Below are 20,667 nucleotides of genomic sequence, written 5' to 3' on the forward strand. Positions count from 1 at the left end.
ACCAACCTGTTTGATCTTCTCCTGCTTCTTCAAGGAACCAGAATTAAGCACTATTTCATGTACTCTTGCACACATTTTCTTCCACCATTATTCCTTCTTAATACAGAGCCTCCTTTTCTTTATGCTAACACTGGGGAAAAAAAAAAAAAGGACACATAGAAGCAGTGCAGCTAAGGAAGGCAAAGCCTTCGAACAGAACAGAAGACAAAGGAGTAACTTTCTCTGAAGAAAAACAAACGGAAGAAGTGTGAGGAAGCAAACAAAAGCAGTGATAAAAGACGAAAAGATGGGAAGATCAAGTAAATTGGTGAAAGGAATGAGAAAACAGTGAAAGTAACAAAGCCATATTATAGAGAAGAATGCATAAGAACAGATTTAAAATATAAATGTAAAGGAAATCAGGAGATTTTAGAAAACCATAATTTTGGAATAAAGTAAGCTTTTATTTACAGAGTGATGTTCCAACTCTGTAACTATCGGCTATAAACTACCTTCTAAACAAGTTATTTTGTATCTTCTCACAAAAAAAGCACCACCTACAATGTAAAGATGTAACAAGTTGCCTAACACATTATACAACTAACCTGGACTGTTACTCATTTTTAAGGGAAACCTCTAAATTGGATTTGGAGGTGCTTTAAACCCAGGCTTGTGGGGCTAGCAGTGAATAGCCAGGCTTGGACCACAACCCCTGGTTTACTTCCAGATGCAATCAGCCCACTTGTAGCAAGGACAGATCACAAGTTCCTCTCCCATCTCTTTGCATTGCCTAAAGGACAAACAAGTTATCCCACAACAGATGTGACTGATTACAAAGGAATCCTAGAGCTCCTCAGAAGCATCATGTGCTGCCAGACACACACAAGTGCAGAAACAACAAGGATACTCGTCGGCTAATGGCTTTGTCGTGTGAACGCCCTCACCCAGACCGATCCAAACCAACCAACGACGTGTTAGCTGTGTGGTGAACCCATTCCCGAGTGTCATCTGTGGGATTTACTGTCTCTAGTAAATGCAGGAGGCAGATTCTTAAAGAAAATCAAGTCCAGATTGGATGATATATGCCTTGCTCTTGCTGAGCAATGAGTTTAAATGCTTTCCTTCTCTATATCAGCAAAGGTAGGAGTGTTGTGTAACAGTCAAACCTTTTCTTCAATCGGCACTAGCAGGAATTAGTTCGATTATAAGATAGGGAAAAAGCCAGCAATGCTGTCAGAATCACTTATCTGGTCTATTCCCCATCTGTATATCAGAGCCCCCCCCCCCAAGGAAAAAGCATGTCCTGGGCCAGATGAATGGTCTCATCAGGCTGCTGACAGATATTGAGTTGCACATTTAGCCCAGTCTCCACTACTCAGATCTTCCTCATAAAAAGATTATATTCCATGCTACACTGGATCACACAAAGCTTCAGAGAAAGCCACAGATATTAATAAGCATCAGGCCCACTTAACATTAGCTTGAAATAATACATTTACTAAGTTTTGCACTTGGAACAGATTAGCATCCAACAACTGTGTTTCAGAAGAATCCAGAATATGAGCATCACATGAGTGAAGACAGAGGCTTTATAAAATTTGTTCTAAATAATTTCAAAAATAAGACATTAAATATAGTGAGGCAGTTTTCAAACTACTAAAAATCTCTGCAGGTAGCCCAGATTGGTAAAATTCTTACATCATTTTCTCTCCATTAAACATAAAATAAGTCTTTATTCTTAGTATTCCTGCAACGTATCATTCAACAATCATAATTCCTGTGAGTACTGAAACAGGAACATATAAGAACAAGTAAGATAGCAAAGGAGCTACATATTAACAAGGAATTGACATTCACATAAAGATTTCATAGAATGAAATACAGATACATATAATTATTCAAGAAAAATATTTCTAACATATTCACGTTACTTCTTTTCTCTCTCAGACCAAAACAGTTTGAAATGCACAATTAAGGCAGTGGATTTTTTCCAGGATTCAAAAGCTTCATAGGTCTATTTTGAGAAAAAAAGTATTGTAACAATTTTTATCATGTGATGTTATTGTCTTTCTGAAAAAAAGTGACTAAAAGTTAAATCTGCCATGAGCTCAAAATGCTGGCTACAGAATTCAACAGCTCAAATGGACAATACTAAGAATCGACCACAGAAAGACTTCCCCTGACCCTCGTCCCTGGCTCTCTGTGAAGAAATGCATTTGATTAGGATCAAGGGTGTTGCTCAAAACTTCAGGAGGTTTTGAAGTGAAAACTTTCAAGGAAATAAAATTTTGAGTCTGATGAAACAGACTGTGTCCTCAAGAAGAAAAATACTGAAGGGCTGGATGTCAGAGGCAGTTTCAGCAGTACATGTAACTGCTGAATTAGGTAAGCCTAATGTTTCTGGGGTGTGCAGCTTGAATAGAACAGATCTAGCCTTACACTGAAAAGCTGAGCTGAACCTACCACAGCATGCAAAAGCAAGCTTTTGCTTTAATCTCTGCTCTTTTGCTGTATATTTGTGCTCTTTGTGCAGACAAATAAATTGCATTGGTCTGAACATGCTGTTCCCTGCATTTACATGCCAAGAGGATTTTTATAACAGGATGAAACCCAGCTGAAACCAACCAATGTAAACTGGTTAGAAAAAAGGGGATGCTGCAAGATGGTGATCCATTCAAAGTGTGGAAAATGGACATACAGGGTCTGAAAGACAAGACATGCACATTACAGATTCGCTTAGCAATGAGCAATGCTACTAAGCAATGAGTTTTGCTACTAAGGTTTTCAGCTTGTACTCTGCCTCCTGCCATTGCTTGTTTTCTTCTGCACCACAGTTTATCTCCCATTCAGTTTTTGTAAACTATTTACAAAATAAAGCAATTGTTGTAACAGCAATTGTTCTAACAGTTTTGTAAATCAAATCAATGCAATAACTACATCAAGAAAAATAATTTAAAAATCCACTTAAAATTTTGGATCATCTCACATACGTAATAGTAAGTGTACACCCAAAAGCATTTGAAGAGGCACAGCAAAGAGGGCATTAGACTTCGGTGTAAGAACAGAAACGAACTGCTTGGGATGAAAGTCTCTTGCACCATCAGGCAAAACTTTTATTTTAAGCTGCATCATTAACCTGTGGTTTACAAAGCAATTCAAATGTGTCATTACAGAAGTAGTTTCTCCATAATTTCTGTATATTCCTGATCATGCTCTACTCTTTTCTTTAAATTACACTCTATAAAACTAAACTACCTGAACTCATACTGACACAGACAATCAAATTACCATTTTAAACTCATCTTCCAGTGGTAGAACCACTCTGTATTCTTTAATAGTCATCCTTCAGTATGTCACAGCTTTCCTAAGCAGCTAGAAACATGAAATCAAAACTCAAACCAGTGTTCTCCTATAAGTGTTCAGCTGGGTGTACACGCCTTCATTTAAAAACTAAGAGACAGAACAGATACTAATCAGATCCTTCCTAAATCAATGTTCGTTATCAAAAGAGTTCTCAAATTAACAGAAGACTAAGTTGCTACTTGTTCATGTAATGACACTCTACCCACACATAATGCTGATTTCTTGGATAATAAGAACAACAAAAGAATTTTATAATTGTTTAATCCAGGGCCAACAAGAAGTGGGTAAGAATGAGACTTACAGTAGTATGCTCTTAACCTCAGCTATTAATACATACAAATTGGTGATTCTGAATCTTTTAAACATTAATTTGTCATTTCGATAATTTATTTTCAAGCTATAATTTTATTATTTAGCCTACTGAAAACCTGGCTTTGACTCCCCCACCTTTTTTAGTCTATCAAATATAGATAACCCCTTGCACAAATTCTGAAGGTAGTACCATTACTTTTTTAATAAACTCCATTTAAAAAGGCAACCGTACTAGCTAGAAATACAGATGTAATAGTGAAATATATAAACCCATTCACTCAGAAAAGCCTCGCCTCCTCTCCCCCTCAACTTCCAAAGGATAAAGAAACAGAAACATGGGCTCAGTGAGGCCACAACCCTCCCTCTAACCCTGCTCAAGCTGCACGTCAGGCACAAATAGTTTCCTGACAGTGAGCCAAATAAACACTTTTTCTTTAGCTTGACTCCTACAATTTTTCTTTTTCCTTCTGCTCCTCACCAGCTTAAGCCAAAGGTGCTCTTCTCACGATCACAGAAACTGAATAGAGCATTTTATCCCCTGTCGTCAGCAGACTGCAATGAAATCAAACAGCACATACAAATTCTCTTTATGATGCTGGTGCTAACGCACACACTAAGGTAGTCAGTCGGGTCTGACTTCTACACTTTAGCCTATATAATATAGGTACCAGTTATCTGCTCACTTTCATATGAACTAGCACTAGTATCAACGATCCATAGTTATTATTCACATTAGGACAATTTTAATACTGGTTAAAGTTTAAACTGCAAATGGATGGGCAGCCTCGCCAGACAGGTCAACGTGACTGAAAACTAGAAAGGTTATGTGAAGTATGAAGGCTGAACCCTGAAGTAATTTCCTTTGGTTGTTTTTTACAATCAAGTCTAATGACCCATTGTAAAACTATGTTTTGTGAAAAAGTGACAGACAATGCAGACTAAACTCAATTCAACTTGCACCCCTCATCTCCCTAGGGCCTGCACTAAAAACAGCTTGTATACAGATACTCTCGTCCCATTCCCCCCTTCCCCGGAAAGCTTTAACAACAAAGAGATTTGAGAGCTAGCATGTCTAGAAGGGGGGAAAAAAAGTCCTAAACCTCTAAAGCCCTAAATTCAAAAAAGAATTTCAACATTAAGTAGTTAAAATTCGTTCTCTAAGTTATAGAGTAAATGTATTATCTTGCCCACTATCACATAAACTGTTTCCATCCCAGCTTGTATACACATACTGTATTTTAAGACAGTTTTTAGAACGGTTCAGAAAAATGCTGACTTGAGTAATCACCACAGAGACAACCTGTCGTTCCCATCAAAGAAACCTTCATCTTACTGGCACATGCAAGGGACTGACCAGCCCAAATACCTTTTGAATTCTGTACAGGCAGTTTGCTTAATAATGGAACATTTGTTAAGTATAACCATGCTCTCTCCTAGCTTAGGGATACTGCAGCTCCTCAGCAGTACTTTCCTAACACATTGTGTCTCATCGTTACGGGTTGCCAGGAGACTAAACGTATGAGTGGAAACGAGGTACCCCAATGATGTAAAAAGTTGTGTGTCCAGCTGCTGTAATCAACAGAACGCTTCTGGTTTTATAACTTTGGGCACTGTGCAGATGAAGCACGTATTAACACACTCTTAAATTACGGCCCTTGCGTGTTGAAACTATTCCATTTGTCAGGAAGACTTACACACTCTGGCTACACCTTTGTGATTGTGACTTTGAGAAGCCTAATTTGGGGGCTGAGAGAAAATTTATATGTCTAGCTCCTTAAAATGTAGGACTTTCCTCATGAGGCAGTATACAGGTTTCAGTATCATCAGTGAAAGTTATAACATCATAACCAAAGTGCCTGAACATGCTTCTAGTTAAAATAAATCTTGGGACACAGTATCTGTAAGTATTAACCAGACATTACCTGCATGCACTTATGCACACGGTTATTAAAGATCACTTCTGGAATCCACACAGTTTCAGAATTTACCCAATAATCAAGAAAATTCAAAGTTCCTTTAGACTCATGATAGAAGTCATGATGATATAAAAACAATGCATCACAAGGTCTCTTAAATACTCTGTACTTCTTTAGACTGCAGTGTGATAAGCATGAACATCTTTCTTTTCCATTTTTTGGACAGATGATGGATACAAAGGTAAAGCACATAAAAAAAGTGTTTATTGTAGAATTGAGAAAATGGAAGCAGAGTTGGAAACAGGCAATTACACCATTTCAAACTCAGGAGGTGAAGATCACTGGAAAGATCTACTTCTTGAATCAGCAGAATGACATTGTTCTGAAGAGGAATTTGCTGACAGTGACTTGAAAACTGAGAAATAAAGCTAGAAAATAACTGTTATATTTCACAGAAAGACATCTAAATAATTCCAGGAAAGTAATTTGCTTTGGGAGTAGGTAAGGTTTCAACCAAATCTAATAAGGGTAACCTGTTTCTTGGAAAACCAGAAGGAGCACAATTAGAAAGAATGGATGATAGCTTAATTCTTCCAGGTTAACCCTTTCTTAAGTTGTACACTACAAAATTCAAGTGTCAAAGAAAAATCTAAGCCATCCCTTAAGAAAGGAGAACATGAGGAAAGCTAGTAACCAGGAGCGTAACGCTGGAATCTGGACAGAAAATCCAGACAACTCTGTTAAGTAGCCTGATCCATTGAGACTGCTGTCCTGCAGAAAGAGGATGCTACGTGGTTGAAGTTTACTCAGTTTAAATATCCAGTCTAAACGTTTTTTCAGCTTTCAGTATGTACATAGACACAAAAGTACCCCACCCATGCAATCTTTTAATTTTCTTTTAAAAAGATGAATGAAGTACATCATACAACTATGACAAAAATCCAAATGAAATCTTACTAACACAAGCTGGCACTCAATTCAGAATCCAGATTTAATCCCTTGCCTCATGCCACCTCTGTCCTCTAATCCATTCTAGGCTCCAAAAGTTGTAACAAATGACAGACTTAAAACGACAGAAGGCTTGCATTTCATTTGGTTTTACACACAAGATTTAAAGTTTCTACCATATATTTATTTTATAGCATAAATTATTTTTAACCAACAGTGCTGTTATTTATTAGTGTTTCGCTTAAGTTGTAAAATGAAAGTTCCTTGTTTTCACTATGCTTCAGGAAAGATTCTAAAGAGCACCACATTTTTCTTTCTCCATTAGTGGAAGGTGATCCCCAAATATGTAAATTAATTCATTATCCTTTTAAAAAAATACATAATTAAAAACAATTGTCATTTAAATAAAAACTCCTATTTCTACGGTCGGCTTTTGCAAAAGCAAGCTTTTATCATCATTTATGACATCTACCAATTTGCTGATTTTATTTTGATTTAAAATTATTTTTATTCATTTTCTCCAAAAAAAACTTCAGAAATCCTGTGTTCCATTACCTTCTCAGGAAATCCTGAAGAAACTGGCACTGTGTATGGAATTCAGCAATCCACTTACTCCTTTTTATTCAAATCACTTTCAGTCACAAGAACGGAACTAAAATCTCTCCCCAAATTCATGCTTTTTAAAAAGTTTGAATGTACATGAAAAATTTTCTATCACATCATTTTCCAGTATTGCATGAGTATGTAAAATACAACCTTAAAAATCAATTAGGTGAAAAACTTCATTTCAACAACTAGTAATAAATTGCTTGCCTTCTTTTTAAGTCACACAATATTCAATAGCAATACCCAGAATAACTGTGTTATCAAAAAATAGTAAAGCCCTGAGTCAGTTTATCTACTAAAAAGTCCATTTCTGTAAAGGGAAGGCATGCTGACCCAGGTTATCATCTTACTCTCTTAAAAATAACTAAAATACATAAAAAGGAGATAGGGGTTTGAAATACTGCACTATTGTAAAAGTCTTGATGCATTCCATCTCCAACACATTGCCACAAACACTGTGATGTTTTTGGGGCAATAGTTTGGCTCATTCAGTAACAAAAATGATTGTTTCTTTGTTGTTCATATAGTTCAGTAGGTTGTAGGAAGAAAAAAAAATCCCACAAGAATAAAGTTGCCATTAAAGTTTGCATCTCTTCAGACCCGATTCCACCTGAGTGATTCCTATTAGACAGTAGTTTCCTTCATGGGATTGTTCTAATAGTCTCAGAAATACTCTAGTGCTAAAATAAGTATGTTGACTTGGATTAAGTCATGAATGAAGATGCAAATCAGAATAAATAATGGAAGCAAGTTCTGTTTGTTTCAGTTTTTTTTAAAGAAATCAGCAGTCTCTTTTTATAAACATCACCTTCTTGTACCAAAAGAAGAAAAGAAAAAAAGCATAGCACTCAGAGTAATATGAAGTCTTATAAAGGCAGTCAAACTGCAATCTGTAGAAGCCTTACACCACTCTACACAGTTTGATAGGAGCTTTTTTCCACCTAGCGCTGTTTCTACATTTTCATGCTGAACTTCAAAAATGTCATACTCCAGCATTAAAGTTAGAGGGAAGATCTTGTGGACCAGACACTTGTTTATATCGCATGTGCAGCCAGTTAAACTAAACCTTGTAATCTGAAGCTTCACGGAACAGTAATTTTTATGGCCTGATAAGTAATGGAGACAAACTTAGGTAACCCAGAAAGAACCAGACAAATATATTTATTTAACAGCAAATGTTTACTAGCCAGACTGAAGAAACAATCCTGTCTTTGCCCCACTACACTGCAAAGTACTGTACGCGTATGCACATATGAACGCAGCAAGAGAGAACAAGGAACATAATTACAAGAGAACATTAAACCAGTGGATAATTTATCTGTCATGTTGAGGAAAGCTCAGGGCAGTGAGCCAAAACATCTGAAAACAAGGAAAGAGGAGCGCTAAATATAAGAAAATGGAGCTAAAGCACTGAGTGAAGATAGAACAGAACTAACTGTAACCAATACCTCTAACACTGATGGAGCTTAAGTGGTTTCTGAAAGTTTCCTCAAGATCTTTCACTTACGAAACCAACAGTTCACAGAGCTCCTGTGAGCCAAAGATGATCTTTGGAATCATTCCTTACACTGAGCATACACAGCAAATTATGGCATTGCTTAAACACATAACTATAGGAGTAAACACAGATTAGGTTGATCAAAAACGTAACAGTATTTCTGTTAGAAAATGCTAACATCTTTCAAGCCAGCTGCAATTATTTCAAGTGCAATGCTTACCTTTAATAGTTTCCTCCACAACTTCTACTACACGATCTATTTGCTGAACCTAAAAAAAGTCAGAAGGTCAATAACTAAGCAGTCAATAACTGGACATACTTTATACAACTCTTCCTTCAAAAGCGCGTTCTTCAGGATTAAGGGAGGTCAAGGGGTCAGGGCTCTATTTTTAGCCTGTTTTCTGTGCACTGTGCATTGATTTATCTGTCAGAGGCCCTCTAGTAACTAAAACTCACCATATAACTTCAACAAAATTTTGACCTCAAAAACAGTAAGCTCTCATAACAGTAAGCTCTCTGCTGCATGTGGGCTGCTCGGTAGCTGAGGGAAAGTGGTCACCTGGGCAGGCCACATGTGTGGCTTAAAGGGCACAGCATGGGCCTCCTCATCCTCCTCCTGCAGCCTCCAGGCTCCAGCAGCTGAGGTTGCAAGAAGGAGGTGATGGTGTTGTGAGGGCCAATGACAGAAGCAGGGTATAGAGAGGAAGGGAGATATATTGCAGTCATGGTCAAGTTTAGCAGGGGATAAGACACTGCCCTGCACGTAGTTTTTGGAAATGGAAGGAAAATCTCTGATGTTTTTCCACAAAAGGCAGAATAATATTTGATGACCATGTCATAGCATCTTTAATGATGAAGAGAAATTTCTGTTTTGGTGTCATATTTGCCTACATTTACCCATAACATGATAAATAGTTCAAGTATTTCTTATTAGATAGATTATTCTTCATTTAATGAACAATATACTATGTAATTTTTAATGTTATATTGTCAAAAGAATCAGCATTAAGACTGCAAAATTCAACACAAATTCTTAAAAGTTGACATTCTTCCTACAACTTTCATCCAAACGGCATATTCTATGTACTGTCTGCTATATATGCACACGTCTACACGTAACACAGGAAAACAAAATACAGAAAATCTACATTGCATATTTAAATTAATCTACAATTTTTCCACAATTTGACCTTTAAACACCAACTAAGCTGTATATTATTCTTGCAGCCAATTCCTTGGCAATTGTTTCTTTGTTTTGTTTCAAAAACAAACACAAAAGCACAAGTTGTACAGGCTGCAAGAGCAGAACCTAGTCTGCAACTAAGTAGCTTGCAACTTGGATCACTTGCATCAAAGCTATTAAGTCTCTGCACCCTTAAACCACTGGGTTTGTCATTTCCTGTAAACAAATGTCTGCACAATCATCTGTATTTCACATTTATTTTCCAAACAGTCTAACAACAGCTGAAGAAAAGTTCATCTGTAGTTGGTGTCTGATCTAGAGCTCCTCATTAAAGTCAACTGCAGTCTGTTCACCATCTTGTCTGGGTGTTGGATCGAGTCCATGCTAACCTCTGCATTTTTTAAAAAAAAATATTTTAAATACAATCTTTTCCACACACAAACCTCTGCCACTTCACATCTCTGCATATAGAATATTAACTATGAATTCTGGAAATTCAGTTATTTGAAGTATCACTAAGGTTAGCATTTTAATAATTTTATAAAAGAAGGGATATCTATTTAAATCCTTTTCGGGGATAGAAGCAAGTGCATATTTTAGATATGTCTGTATACCAACCTATTCATGCAAATAAAGCACATACATTTGCATGGAACACATGCATATATTATATGTATATCCCTTTTATACATTATCACCTAAGATACTTACAGATGGCCTTTCTATTTAATTTTAAAAATTTCTAATTAAAAAAAATGTAATTTAAAAGCAGAAGGAGGCATTTATAACTATTAATACAGACATAGAAGACAGTCTGTGCCAAATACATTGCCTAAAATACTATTGCTATATATCTCTGTACTAAACTTAAGTTCATAAGCAATTAAAAACAAAAGAAACCTGTTTGCTTTGTAACCTGAACCAACTACCATTATTTCCCGTATTTTAAATCTAGGGAATTTTTGCATAGCTCTGAATCTCATCTTAAATAAAGATATGGAAAAACAAACAAACAGTATACTATATTTACATGTTACTAGATAAATATTTCTGAAGCTATCTGTCAAGAAGATGCTTGATGTAAGTAATTAAAATTGAACTGCCCAGAGAGGATGAGAACTGCAACTAGAACAGAGGCTAAGAATAGGTATTTATTCTACCTTATATGTTATTAACCATATTAAGTATTTTTTATTTGAAATCAATGGAAATTGTTTGGCTAAAGTCCCAAGTGTTGAAGAAGAAAATACTAAATGCTTCCAATTTTCAGTTATGAAGATAAAAATATATAAGTAAAACTGAGCTGAATCTAGAATGAGAGGAGGGAAGCATTACTGAGATTCTTATTCAGAAGAAAAGGAAAACAGTTTTAAAAAAAAAGGAAAATAGGAAAAATCACAACATCATGGTATTAACATTTTCTTGGCTATACTGAGCCTTGCAGGACTCCTTTCACCATATCTCCCCTTATGGATAATTCTGTTTAGGAGTGGTGTCAAAGATATCCATGTACCTTTTTGAGCAGAGACTCGATAGTATCATCAAGACACACCCAGAAGCCCATGATCCATGGAGACTTAAAGTTCTTATTGGTGTATGAAGGGAAAAGGCACCATTCCTCATCACTTCTTTGCAATCAGTCTGAAATAAGCTGACTCTTCAGGACTCACAGCAGGTGCATTACTACTAAACATACTTGACGCACCATACTTAGCTCCATTGATTTTATGTGATCTTGTTTGCTAGTATAAACATGCACATGGTGGACTTGCTGTCCACTACAAATGGCTCTCCGCTAGGTCTTGGGTAGAACAAAAGCTAAGGGTAGACTGAAGCAGGAAGCTGAGCAGAAAAAATAATAATAATCAGGGCTGGTGCAGAAATCCGGCCTGACACTGATACAGGACAGAAGCAGAAGCAGGGCCCAAGGTCCTGAGGTAGGGCTGAAGCAGGTAGCCAAAGCAGAAAATGGCTGGAGAAGCAAGGGACAAGTACAAAGTTACAGCAAAGCATTAAGCCTGAGTTAAAACAATGACCAGGAAAAACCTTTACAAACCTTCTTGCTTTGATCACAGCTAGGCGTAAGCATTACTCAGAGATCTCTCTCTTATAAGCACCAGGGAGGAACGAGGTGATCTGTGCTGGGGCTGAAGCCATAGGTCAGCCTTGCACATGCAAGCGCAAGTCACTCACATTTTGCCCCACTGGACCCCCAGGGCACCGCAGCATCCCCCTGGGAGACACAAGCACCGAGGTCTCTGCCTGAGCCCCAGTTACAAAAGCCACAGGGGCAGGAAGAGTATACAGATGCACGCATTGCCACTTGTCATCAACAGAGAAAGCCCTCCAGTTCCCTTTGTAGTGTCATTATCACATTCAACAGATGACTGCTAGATGTAAACAGCCCACAGACATGCTTGTAATGTGTTATGTCTGCAGTCTCACGCTAGGTGATTTGTGAGTGCAGACAGACATGCATGTGAGGATGGTCACGCAAGTTCTTCCCAGTGCTCGGACATGACCTGAGTTTTCTCAGAAGCAGAACTAGCATCCTGAAACTCTTCTGCACAAGCAAAACTCTGGAAGAAAGAAAACCTCTGAGAGAGCTCCTGTAAGCTCTGAATGTTTTAGGGTAGTTAGGTGAGAGGTTGCATATTTACTCTGAGATTTTTGCACTCCATGGGACTCAGTGAGCCTCAGAACACTTCAGAAGCTCTCTAGAAAAGTGTATCTATGAACTTATCATAAAGGTAAGAGTCAGTTTTTTCCAAGTGACTCTTTGGGGAAGTGCCAAGACCTCTGTGAAAATTCTGCCAACATCTGGGAAGACAAAATGGTAGAAACTTGTAGTAGACTTAGTCCTGATTCACACTGGCATAATGGTATTTTATAGTAGTTTTGTGTGTCCATTGAAGTATGGAGAGAAGTGTTTTGCAGGTCAAGAGATTTGAGCCACTCTCCTTCTGAAGCAATAGGAGTAGATGTCCCATGCAACCAAAGATGGATAATGAGAAGCGCTATACTTCAGAAAAAGCTAATAATTAACTCTCTTTAATGAAGACATACAATGTCCTAATGGTCTTTTCTGATGGAGAAGGCTGTGCTTCTGCATGCTTCTCTCTGTGGCTGCAGCCATGATAAGAAAATAGTGGCTAAGAAAATAGAGGGTGGCTGTGAAACAAGCAATTCATGAACATCCAGTATTTTCTGAAGAAACACTATCTTTTAATGAAGTCTGCTAAGGGGGCATCTAAGGCATCACAGAAAGGCTGTTTGGCTCAAACTGAACTACTGAAGACATTAAATGGCTGGCTCAACTATGTATTGCAAGAGGTGAGAATGCATAAGGCTTCCTGGCAGCCCACATGATGAAAGAAAAGGCGTGAGTTTTCTCTCCTCTTAACACAGCCCAGAGATAATTTTAGATGGAGTCAGCTGCAGGAAGCATATTTACACCAGCAGCACCTTGTCCTTTGCCAGCTGTTGAAGTGCTCATGCTTTTTGGAATTATGCCACTGCCCATTACACAATGACTCTATTCTCGTCCCATTGGAAGAGGATTAAATCCTACAAAGTGAGCATTTCAATTCCTTCAGAAAAATATCTCCTTATGTTGTAACTTGAAATTTCTCCATTTCAGAAAAGAGTGCCTATCGGGTGATAAAAGAAATAACTACCATATGTTGGGGACCAAAACAGGATGGCACTGTGTAAAACAGCAGAGAATCTTTAAGACAGAAAGTGATGATGTGGTAACTAATCTGTGGCCAGAATGTGTGCACGTGAGTTGCCAGTGATCATGATGTGCCCTCCTCCCTATGTACTAGCAGCCATGATGTGCCTTCTTTCCTGCGTACAAGCAGTCATGGTGTGCCTTCCTGCCTACGTGTCAGCAGCTATGGTGGGCCTGTCCTGCTGACCTGCCTGCCTGCCAGGGATCAGGAGATGTCTTCCTACCTATCACAAGATGCCACAATGCTTAGGAGATACTTGGAGGAGTGGCTGGACTTGATTGCTATATAACTGGCCACTGTGTTTTTCAATAAAGGATCTTTGCACTACCCTACCTGAGGTCTGTGTCATCATATGCCACAACCGTAGGAGCTGGAAAGCATCTTGATGTTCAAATAAGCAGTTTGTCTCAAATTAGCTTTATATTCTCAGTGTAGCTATGTATCAACCTGTGAGTATAGAATGTACATTTACATTACACTATTTGATGCCTCCAAATCACAAGGCTAAAGAATAATTACTAAGTATGATGCGCCGTTTCTTGAAAATGGTTGCAAAGGTTGCACATCACCAGGCTGAGGAATCTTGTTTCTACCATAGGCACTGGGATTAACGCAGTAGAATCAGCAACAATCAGAACAATCAGAGCCAGAGACAAAGCACGAGATCTCTGACACTCGTCTTTTGGTTGACAAATTTGTGGTTTCATGCTCTTCTGATGAGTCTCAGCTCTCACAAGTATTGACAAAGTTACCACAGCTAGTTAGAAATGGCAGCTATGACCTTTTTAGAAATGATCTTCTCGGGGTCTTCCCCTGAAGTGAATGCAGTTTCTCACCAGAACCTGCTTCCCTTCTGCATGGAAAGAAAATTTCTTTCTACCATGAAAGATCTGAAGACAGAATTCATAAAAGCTTTTCTGATTTCAATAGCACAGCTTACAATTCTCTCTAGAAAATACACCTGGAGTTTGCACTAGTGGCCCTTCCTCTGGCACTGCTACTGAATGTCCTAGAGATGCAAATTTCTCCAGGATAACATAAGCAATGAGAAAGCTCAAACATTGGAAAGTGACTATCAGCAAGAGTTCTTGAAGCCAGTGATGGACTCAATGGCATTGAGAGAGAAAAAAGACTAGAAATACTGAAGATTTAAAAGTCTGAGAATGAAAAAACCTGCAAAACAAAAAAATCAAAGCCAGGGAGACTCTTAGCTGAGAGAACATGAGGGCAGGGCACCTGGAACATAGCAAAGGGGCAACAGTTTGCCTGCCCAACTGGAGGCTGCTACTGAAACAAAAGCTGTGTGGACTTAGCTGCTTGCAAATACCCCAACTGCGAAGGTACATATACGTAACTACTTGAAGTAAAACAATCTTTTTTCCTCATCTAAGGGAAAAAAACTACTTATGTCCATGAATGAAAATTAAAGATAAGAAATAAATCTGTTGCTACATAGATAAAATAATCTTAGGCAAAAGATTTCATAGCCAGGTCACCAACTCTGTTTCATCCCACCTCGTTTAGGCATCTCAGTTGGATGTCAGATGTTAAAAGCCTGCTAAGCCTCTCCTCCCTCTAAAGTCAGTAAAAGGGAGATACACAACTTCAAAAGCCAGATCAAACCTTCCAAAATCTGAATTATCTTTGAGATAACTACCTTCATTGACCATAAAGGGAGTCAAGCAACACAGGCTCTTGAATTACAACACCTTAGTTAGACAGCATAAATCCAGGCCTTTATACACAACTTTTCAAAGGCATGTGACCAGATGCTTTTACTTCAGTGGGATAACATCTATGTTTAAAACCTTTGCTGAATTAGAATAATACTGACCATGGTAATGGACAAAATCCTGATTTAAGAAGGTATCTTGAGAGCAGACTGTACAGAGACATTAAAGAGGAGTACCCCAGAAAAACATGTGAAAAGTTGGTTATTATTACTACTTTGACACAGTTAAATACAATATTAATCCAAGGTAATTTTTATACCTTTTGATTGATAGGACAGGATGTGACTGCTGTAGAAAGGAACAGTTTCTATTTACACACCAAATTTTCAGCTTGAAAGCTGACGCTTAAATGCAATCCCTTCCCGACTTCCCAGGCTCAGGTATCACACCTGAATAAATAATAACAGCAAGGTAAAAGCTAAAGCCAACCAGGTGCACAGTACTGATTGAACTAGAACTGAGCTAGAATTCTGACCAATTTCTCGGCCATAAGTTACAAAAGAACAGTCTGCATCTACTCTCTAGGCTTTCAGCAAGCCCTTTGAGAAGTCCTGCCATTTTGAACCATTCAATATAAAATTCCATCAACTTTGTCTTTCATGAAATATACATTAGACATTAGCATTTATATAAGACTAGTTTTTAAGGGCAACAGAGAGGTTTGCAATCATTAATGCAGTCTAGCCTTACAAGGTAGGTAAGTATCATTATTTCTGTTTTGCAAAGGTTATTGAAATTGCCTGACCTGAATAGTTTTAAATGGCAAAAACATAATACAACATATTATCCTAATTTAGGACACTGTTACAGTAGGAATGTATATGCATTTGGCATTTTGGTAGGATTACACTGATTTTCATTTACAATAGCTCTGTTAAAACAATTCACTGAGCAGAGCTTTACAAATAGAGACCTGAGGCACATTAAATTTAAAGTCTATACCAGCTTTTGTACAACTTAAGAAGCCAAGTGCCCAACCCCCCCCCTTTTTTTTTTCTTTAAGAAGTACTTAGCATTTTATACCAAGCTAGCCATCTTATAACAGTGCTGGTAGTGAAGTGCATTGCTACTGGGAGTGTTCAACACTTCCACAAATCACATTCCTGAATTTCAAAGTAGATATTTAAATATAAAAAGTAGCTAAGCTTGTCTTAGAGTACACCAGGTACAGAAAAGGGTTATTAGGAGCTATGGGGAATACGAGGAGCCCCTGCAGAGAGATTTACATGATTGTATTACGTTTCTCCAGGAAGCAGCCACTTCAGGCTCAAAGAGCCTGCAGTAAATCAGAGCTGCACATTCTGACTCTGTGTGTGGCAGCAGAGGTGGGATTAAGGGTTGGTGAAACTGGATACACTTTGTGTAGACAGACCAGAGAACGAGGCGAAACCCTTGCCTTTGGAAATGGGTCTATGGCAGAAAAATAACAACAACTGGGCTTTGATGCTAGGTCTTTGGGAAAGATGGGGAAAGATGCAGGATTTAGAGTTGGCATTCTTATTCAGGAAGCTAGGGGATCCACGCATCTGCAGAGCTACTGTATGTCTTGAACAGGATACATATATGCATTAGTCCCCCTGCTTCTAGCATTCATAGTGACATAGCACACTTGTGTCCAGTAGGTCTGATGATTTCAATGTAGAGGTGCGCCTGATTGTGAGGCATCTAGGATCTGTGGACCCTCACCAACTGATCAGGGCTCCCATACGTAGCATCACTTAGACACCATATCTTAAAACCCTAGACAACCGTCAAAGAAATAAAACACCTCATCCCACTGCAACCACTCCACATATCACTGGGACCAGGTCTGGTTGCCCCCTCTATGCAACTTAGAATTAGAAAACACTACAGCTACCCACACTTACTGAGGAATCCCTGAACTTAACCTATTAAACCTTTCATTCTCTTTTATCCCTCCCTTCCTTTCTTCTGCCTTTGCATCCCCTGGCCCCCCAAAATAATCAACCTAGACTGAGATATATAACCTTCTTTTCAGCAACTGAAAATGAAAAGTGAGGGACAACTCTAAATATGGATGTTGATATTTCTCTTTGCAATATCATGTGCACTTGAGTTTAAAATGGGTGCTCTGCTCAAAAAAGAAAAGGAATAAGCTATGGAAACCACCTGGGTGTAAATGGTTGTCAATCTACATTATGCACCACAACATAGTTTGTGTACACGTTATACTCTATTAAAACTGTAGTGTTTGACTGACACATGCAGAAAAATTTTAACTACTACTTGCATCTTTCCACCTGTATAACAAGGGGCCTTCTTTACCACAAATCAAACTGAAGCCAAGAAGAAGAAAATATGTAACTGTATAATACTCCTAAAATGTTTCTGAAACTATATAGATTTTCAAAGTATACTGTTTCAAACCCCGCAAGGACAGGCTCCCATCCCATGCATTTTAGCTCCTGCTAGCAGGCACTCTAGTGTGATAAGGGTTTGCAGGTTTGTTACGTGGAATGAGGAGAAGGAGAAAGGACGAGAACAGAAGCAGCAGAACTTGGATTTCACCATCACGTATGTCCCTTGGCCCTCCTTGGTTAGCTTCCCCTTCTGGAGCTAGTAGCTCCAACCTTCCAGCTACGAAGTATCTAAATTCCACCTGCTCTGAGTTTATTCCTGCCAAGAGCTTCCCCCTCCCCTGGAAACAGTTCCTTTATCTTTGCTGTGTTATGCTATGGCTTACTTTACATACAGCCTATGTTCATTTCCCAACCTACATTGTTTTTAAAAAGGTGGTAATAGCTTTAAAGAAACAGAAAAGCACAGTAGGATCACAAATGACAAGTCTCTGTTTCGGAGATATGAAGTTGCCCTTCCTTCTCTTCTCCCAAATCCAACAATGCAAGGTCAGTACTGCCCTTTCCAAATGCAGATCAAAACACCAAGTGCAGATCAAAACAAGCCCTCAGTTACCAGAACTTTCCTGGTGGTTACATTGCAATTTCATTTTCAAACTACATTTTCCTTCATCACATCCAGATGAGCAAGAGCACGCTGACACAGTTCACCTTTATAAAGCCATCCCAGAGGAGTTCTAATTGTTAGCAATAGTAAATAACCACATTTTCAGATAACCGTTCAAAAAAAAAAAAAAAAAAAAAAGGAAAAAAAAAGAAAAGAAAAAGCACAGCTTACATAATCAACAATAAATCAACCATCTGTTAGCCAAGACAAAAAATGAGACCAACCTGGTGGTAACGCAAGATTTCCACAACTGTTGTCTTAATGTTTACAATTTTAGAGCTTAATCAGTATCCAGCTGCCAACAGAACATTTCCTCTTTCCCAGTTCTGTCAAAACTGCCTTTCAAAAATATTTTTTAAGAGTAGTAAGATATTAACTCTTCTTTAAAAATAGTCAACCCCCTCACACACACACTTTGTAAAACGAGAAGAAAATTTTACATATACAAACTGGAAATGCAGGCAATATCTGTTCCCTGCTTTGCTTTTGTTAACAGTTACACCTAAAGATCAAGACCTTTTTGAGTCTAAACATCTCTTACCTAAAGCACAGTAAATTTTATAACCATAAAAACAGCAGTTAGCAGACAGTATGTTTATCAGGAAGATAAATGTTTCAATGTTTTCAAGTCCAAATCACAGTACTTGGAACACCCCATTAATGGTCTTACTAAATGCCAAACAGAAATATGTCAGTTACAAATTCAAAATTGCAATACTTTCATTAATCACTGATTCCAGGTACCAAAATTAGGATGAAGAAAAGAGATTAATTTTCACATAAGCATGCATTACCTAAAAGGAAAACATGGGAGGTGGGGGAACAAACAAACTTTGGGTTCCCCAAGTTTCTGAAATTGGAGTCTCCAAGAAAGAAACATCAAATCACAGTCATAGTCAAAGGATAACCATGTAATATACTTTCTACCTCTGTCTTCATATGTGTAAGGTATCTTCATATTCATCACACTGAACAAGTACAGCTCACACAGCTACGCTGCTTCTGAGCCAAGAGGAAATTCATTCACCATTTATTTCTTGTTTTTCCTATGCTGCCATGTGAATTAAGTTGCACTTAGTTATTTGGAGTCTTAGAGATTACAGAGCAGCAAAATTCCCTCTCATACATTTGTGTAAAATAAGACTATGTAATGGAACAGAAAGTTTGTTTCTTCCAAATTGTAGCTTACAATGCATTGTTGTCTACACGGAATAATGTGGCATTTTACAGCCCCTGAATATCATTTATAAGCACGGAGCTAATTTATAAGCATTAACATGTAGCTGAGAATCACAACTGAGGAAAAAAATTTTTTTTGAAAGACAAAACATTCTGAGTGTCAGCAGTAATTAGACTACTAACTAGCACAGAGCCTATCTTTACAAAGAATTTGAATAAATCCGTTAATGAAGCCATCCTCTACCTAATTCCAAGCAAAGTATGACTTCACTTCTAAATTACCTTGTTCAGCTGCATCATGTATGCAATTCCTCTAAACACAATAAAAGCTTCAGAGCTTCTTTTTGTTCCTTTAAAATCTTAGTTTTGATCTTAATTCATCACACTGCAGTGAAGACATGTTGACTTTTCTACCTTTTTAATGCCAGAAAGATGCTGTACAGTCACCTGCTCTGACTTGCAAAATACAGGACAACTTCACCCTGTAATTCACACACACTGAATCCAACAATAGTGTTTCAACTAAAACGTGCCATTTACAAATTCATCTAGTCTCACTGTAAAGGCTTAAATGATGAAGAATCTTTGTTAGCTTATGCTGAGACAATGTGCCCCAGATTTTCATTACAATTTTACAAAGCTCATTCAATTATACAGTATTATTTCATCCCAAAGGATCCTGAAAGCACTTTACTAGCTGAATTATGCCAAAAGCTCTCTGGCTACACTGAAGGTGAAGCTTGGTAACTGTTTAACAGTTCATTTTCAGACAAATTAACTCTTTAGGCTGCCTCAAATTTCAACAAAATAATCATCCCCATTTGCCATTCTGCTTAAAAGCATGAAGTAAAAAATAAGCCCTCAGTTGTGTCTCTGTAATTTATATGCTCCAGTCTTTTACGTTTCTTTCACCAAATTTAACAAAGCGTGTATTCCTTTGTCTTAATGCAAATTAACTGTGATATATTAAAGAGTGTGGTAATGGATATCTTCACCCCCCTTCAGGCTACACAGAGCACTGAAACTCAAGTCTGCCTCCAGCACCCCCTTCCTTCCCCCCTCACCCCACAATCAAAGCAAATCTCCATAGACGCAAGAAGGCTTTAAGGGCAGTGTAACACAAGACTAACAAAAGTATCAAACTATCCACTGCTTCTTCCAAGAGAAAGGCATCAAAGCCTACCTATTGACATTGAAAACTTAATGAAAACTTCTGATTTCTGAGCATGAT

At 38.0% G+C, this 20,667-nt stretch overlaps 1 protein-coding gene across 6 annotated transcripts in view; it reads right to left on the reverse strand.

Moving 5' to 3' along the window:
- The window catches only part of CDKAL1 (CDK5 regulatory subunit associated protein 1 like 1), a 450,247-nt gene that overhangs the window by 299,306 nt on the left and 130,274 nt on the right, over positions 1–20,667 (reverse strand). For all 6 annotated transcript variants that reach the window (XM_064506972.1, XM_026112679.2, XM_064506971.1 and 3 more), the window contains one exon: positions 8,843–8,891. In XM_064506972.1, coding sequence (XP_064363042.1) covers positions 8,843–8,891 — 49 coding nt within the window. The remainder of the gene's footprint in view (positions 1–8,842; positions 8,892–20,667) is intronic.

Source organism: Dromaius novaehollandiae, chromosome 2 (assembly GCF_036370855.1).
Source record: "Dromaius novaehollandiae isolate bDroNov1 chromosome 2, bDroNov1.hap1, whole genome shotgun sequence".
Lineage (NCBI taxonomy): Eukaryota > Metazoa > Chordata > Aves > Casuariiformes > Dromaiidae > Dromaius > Dromaius novaehollandiae.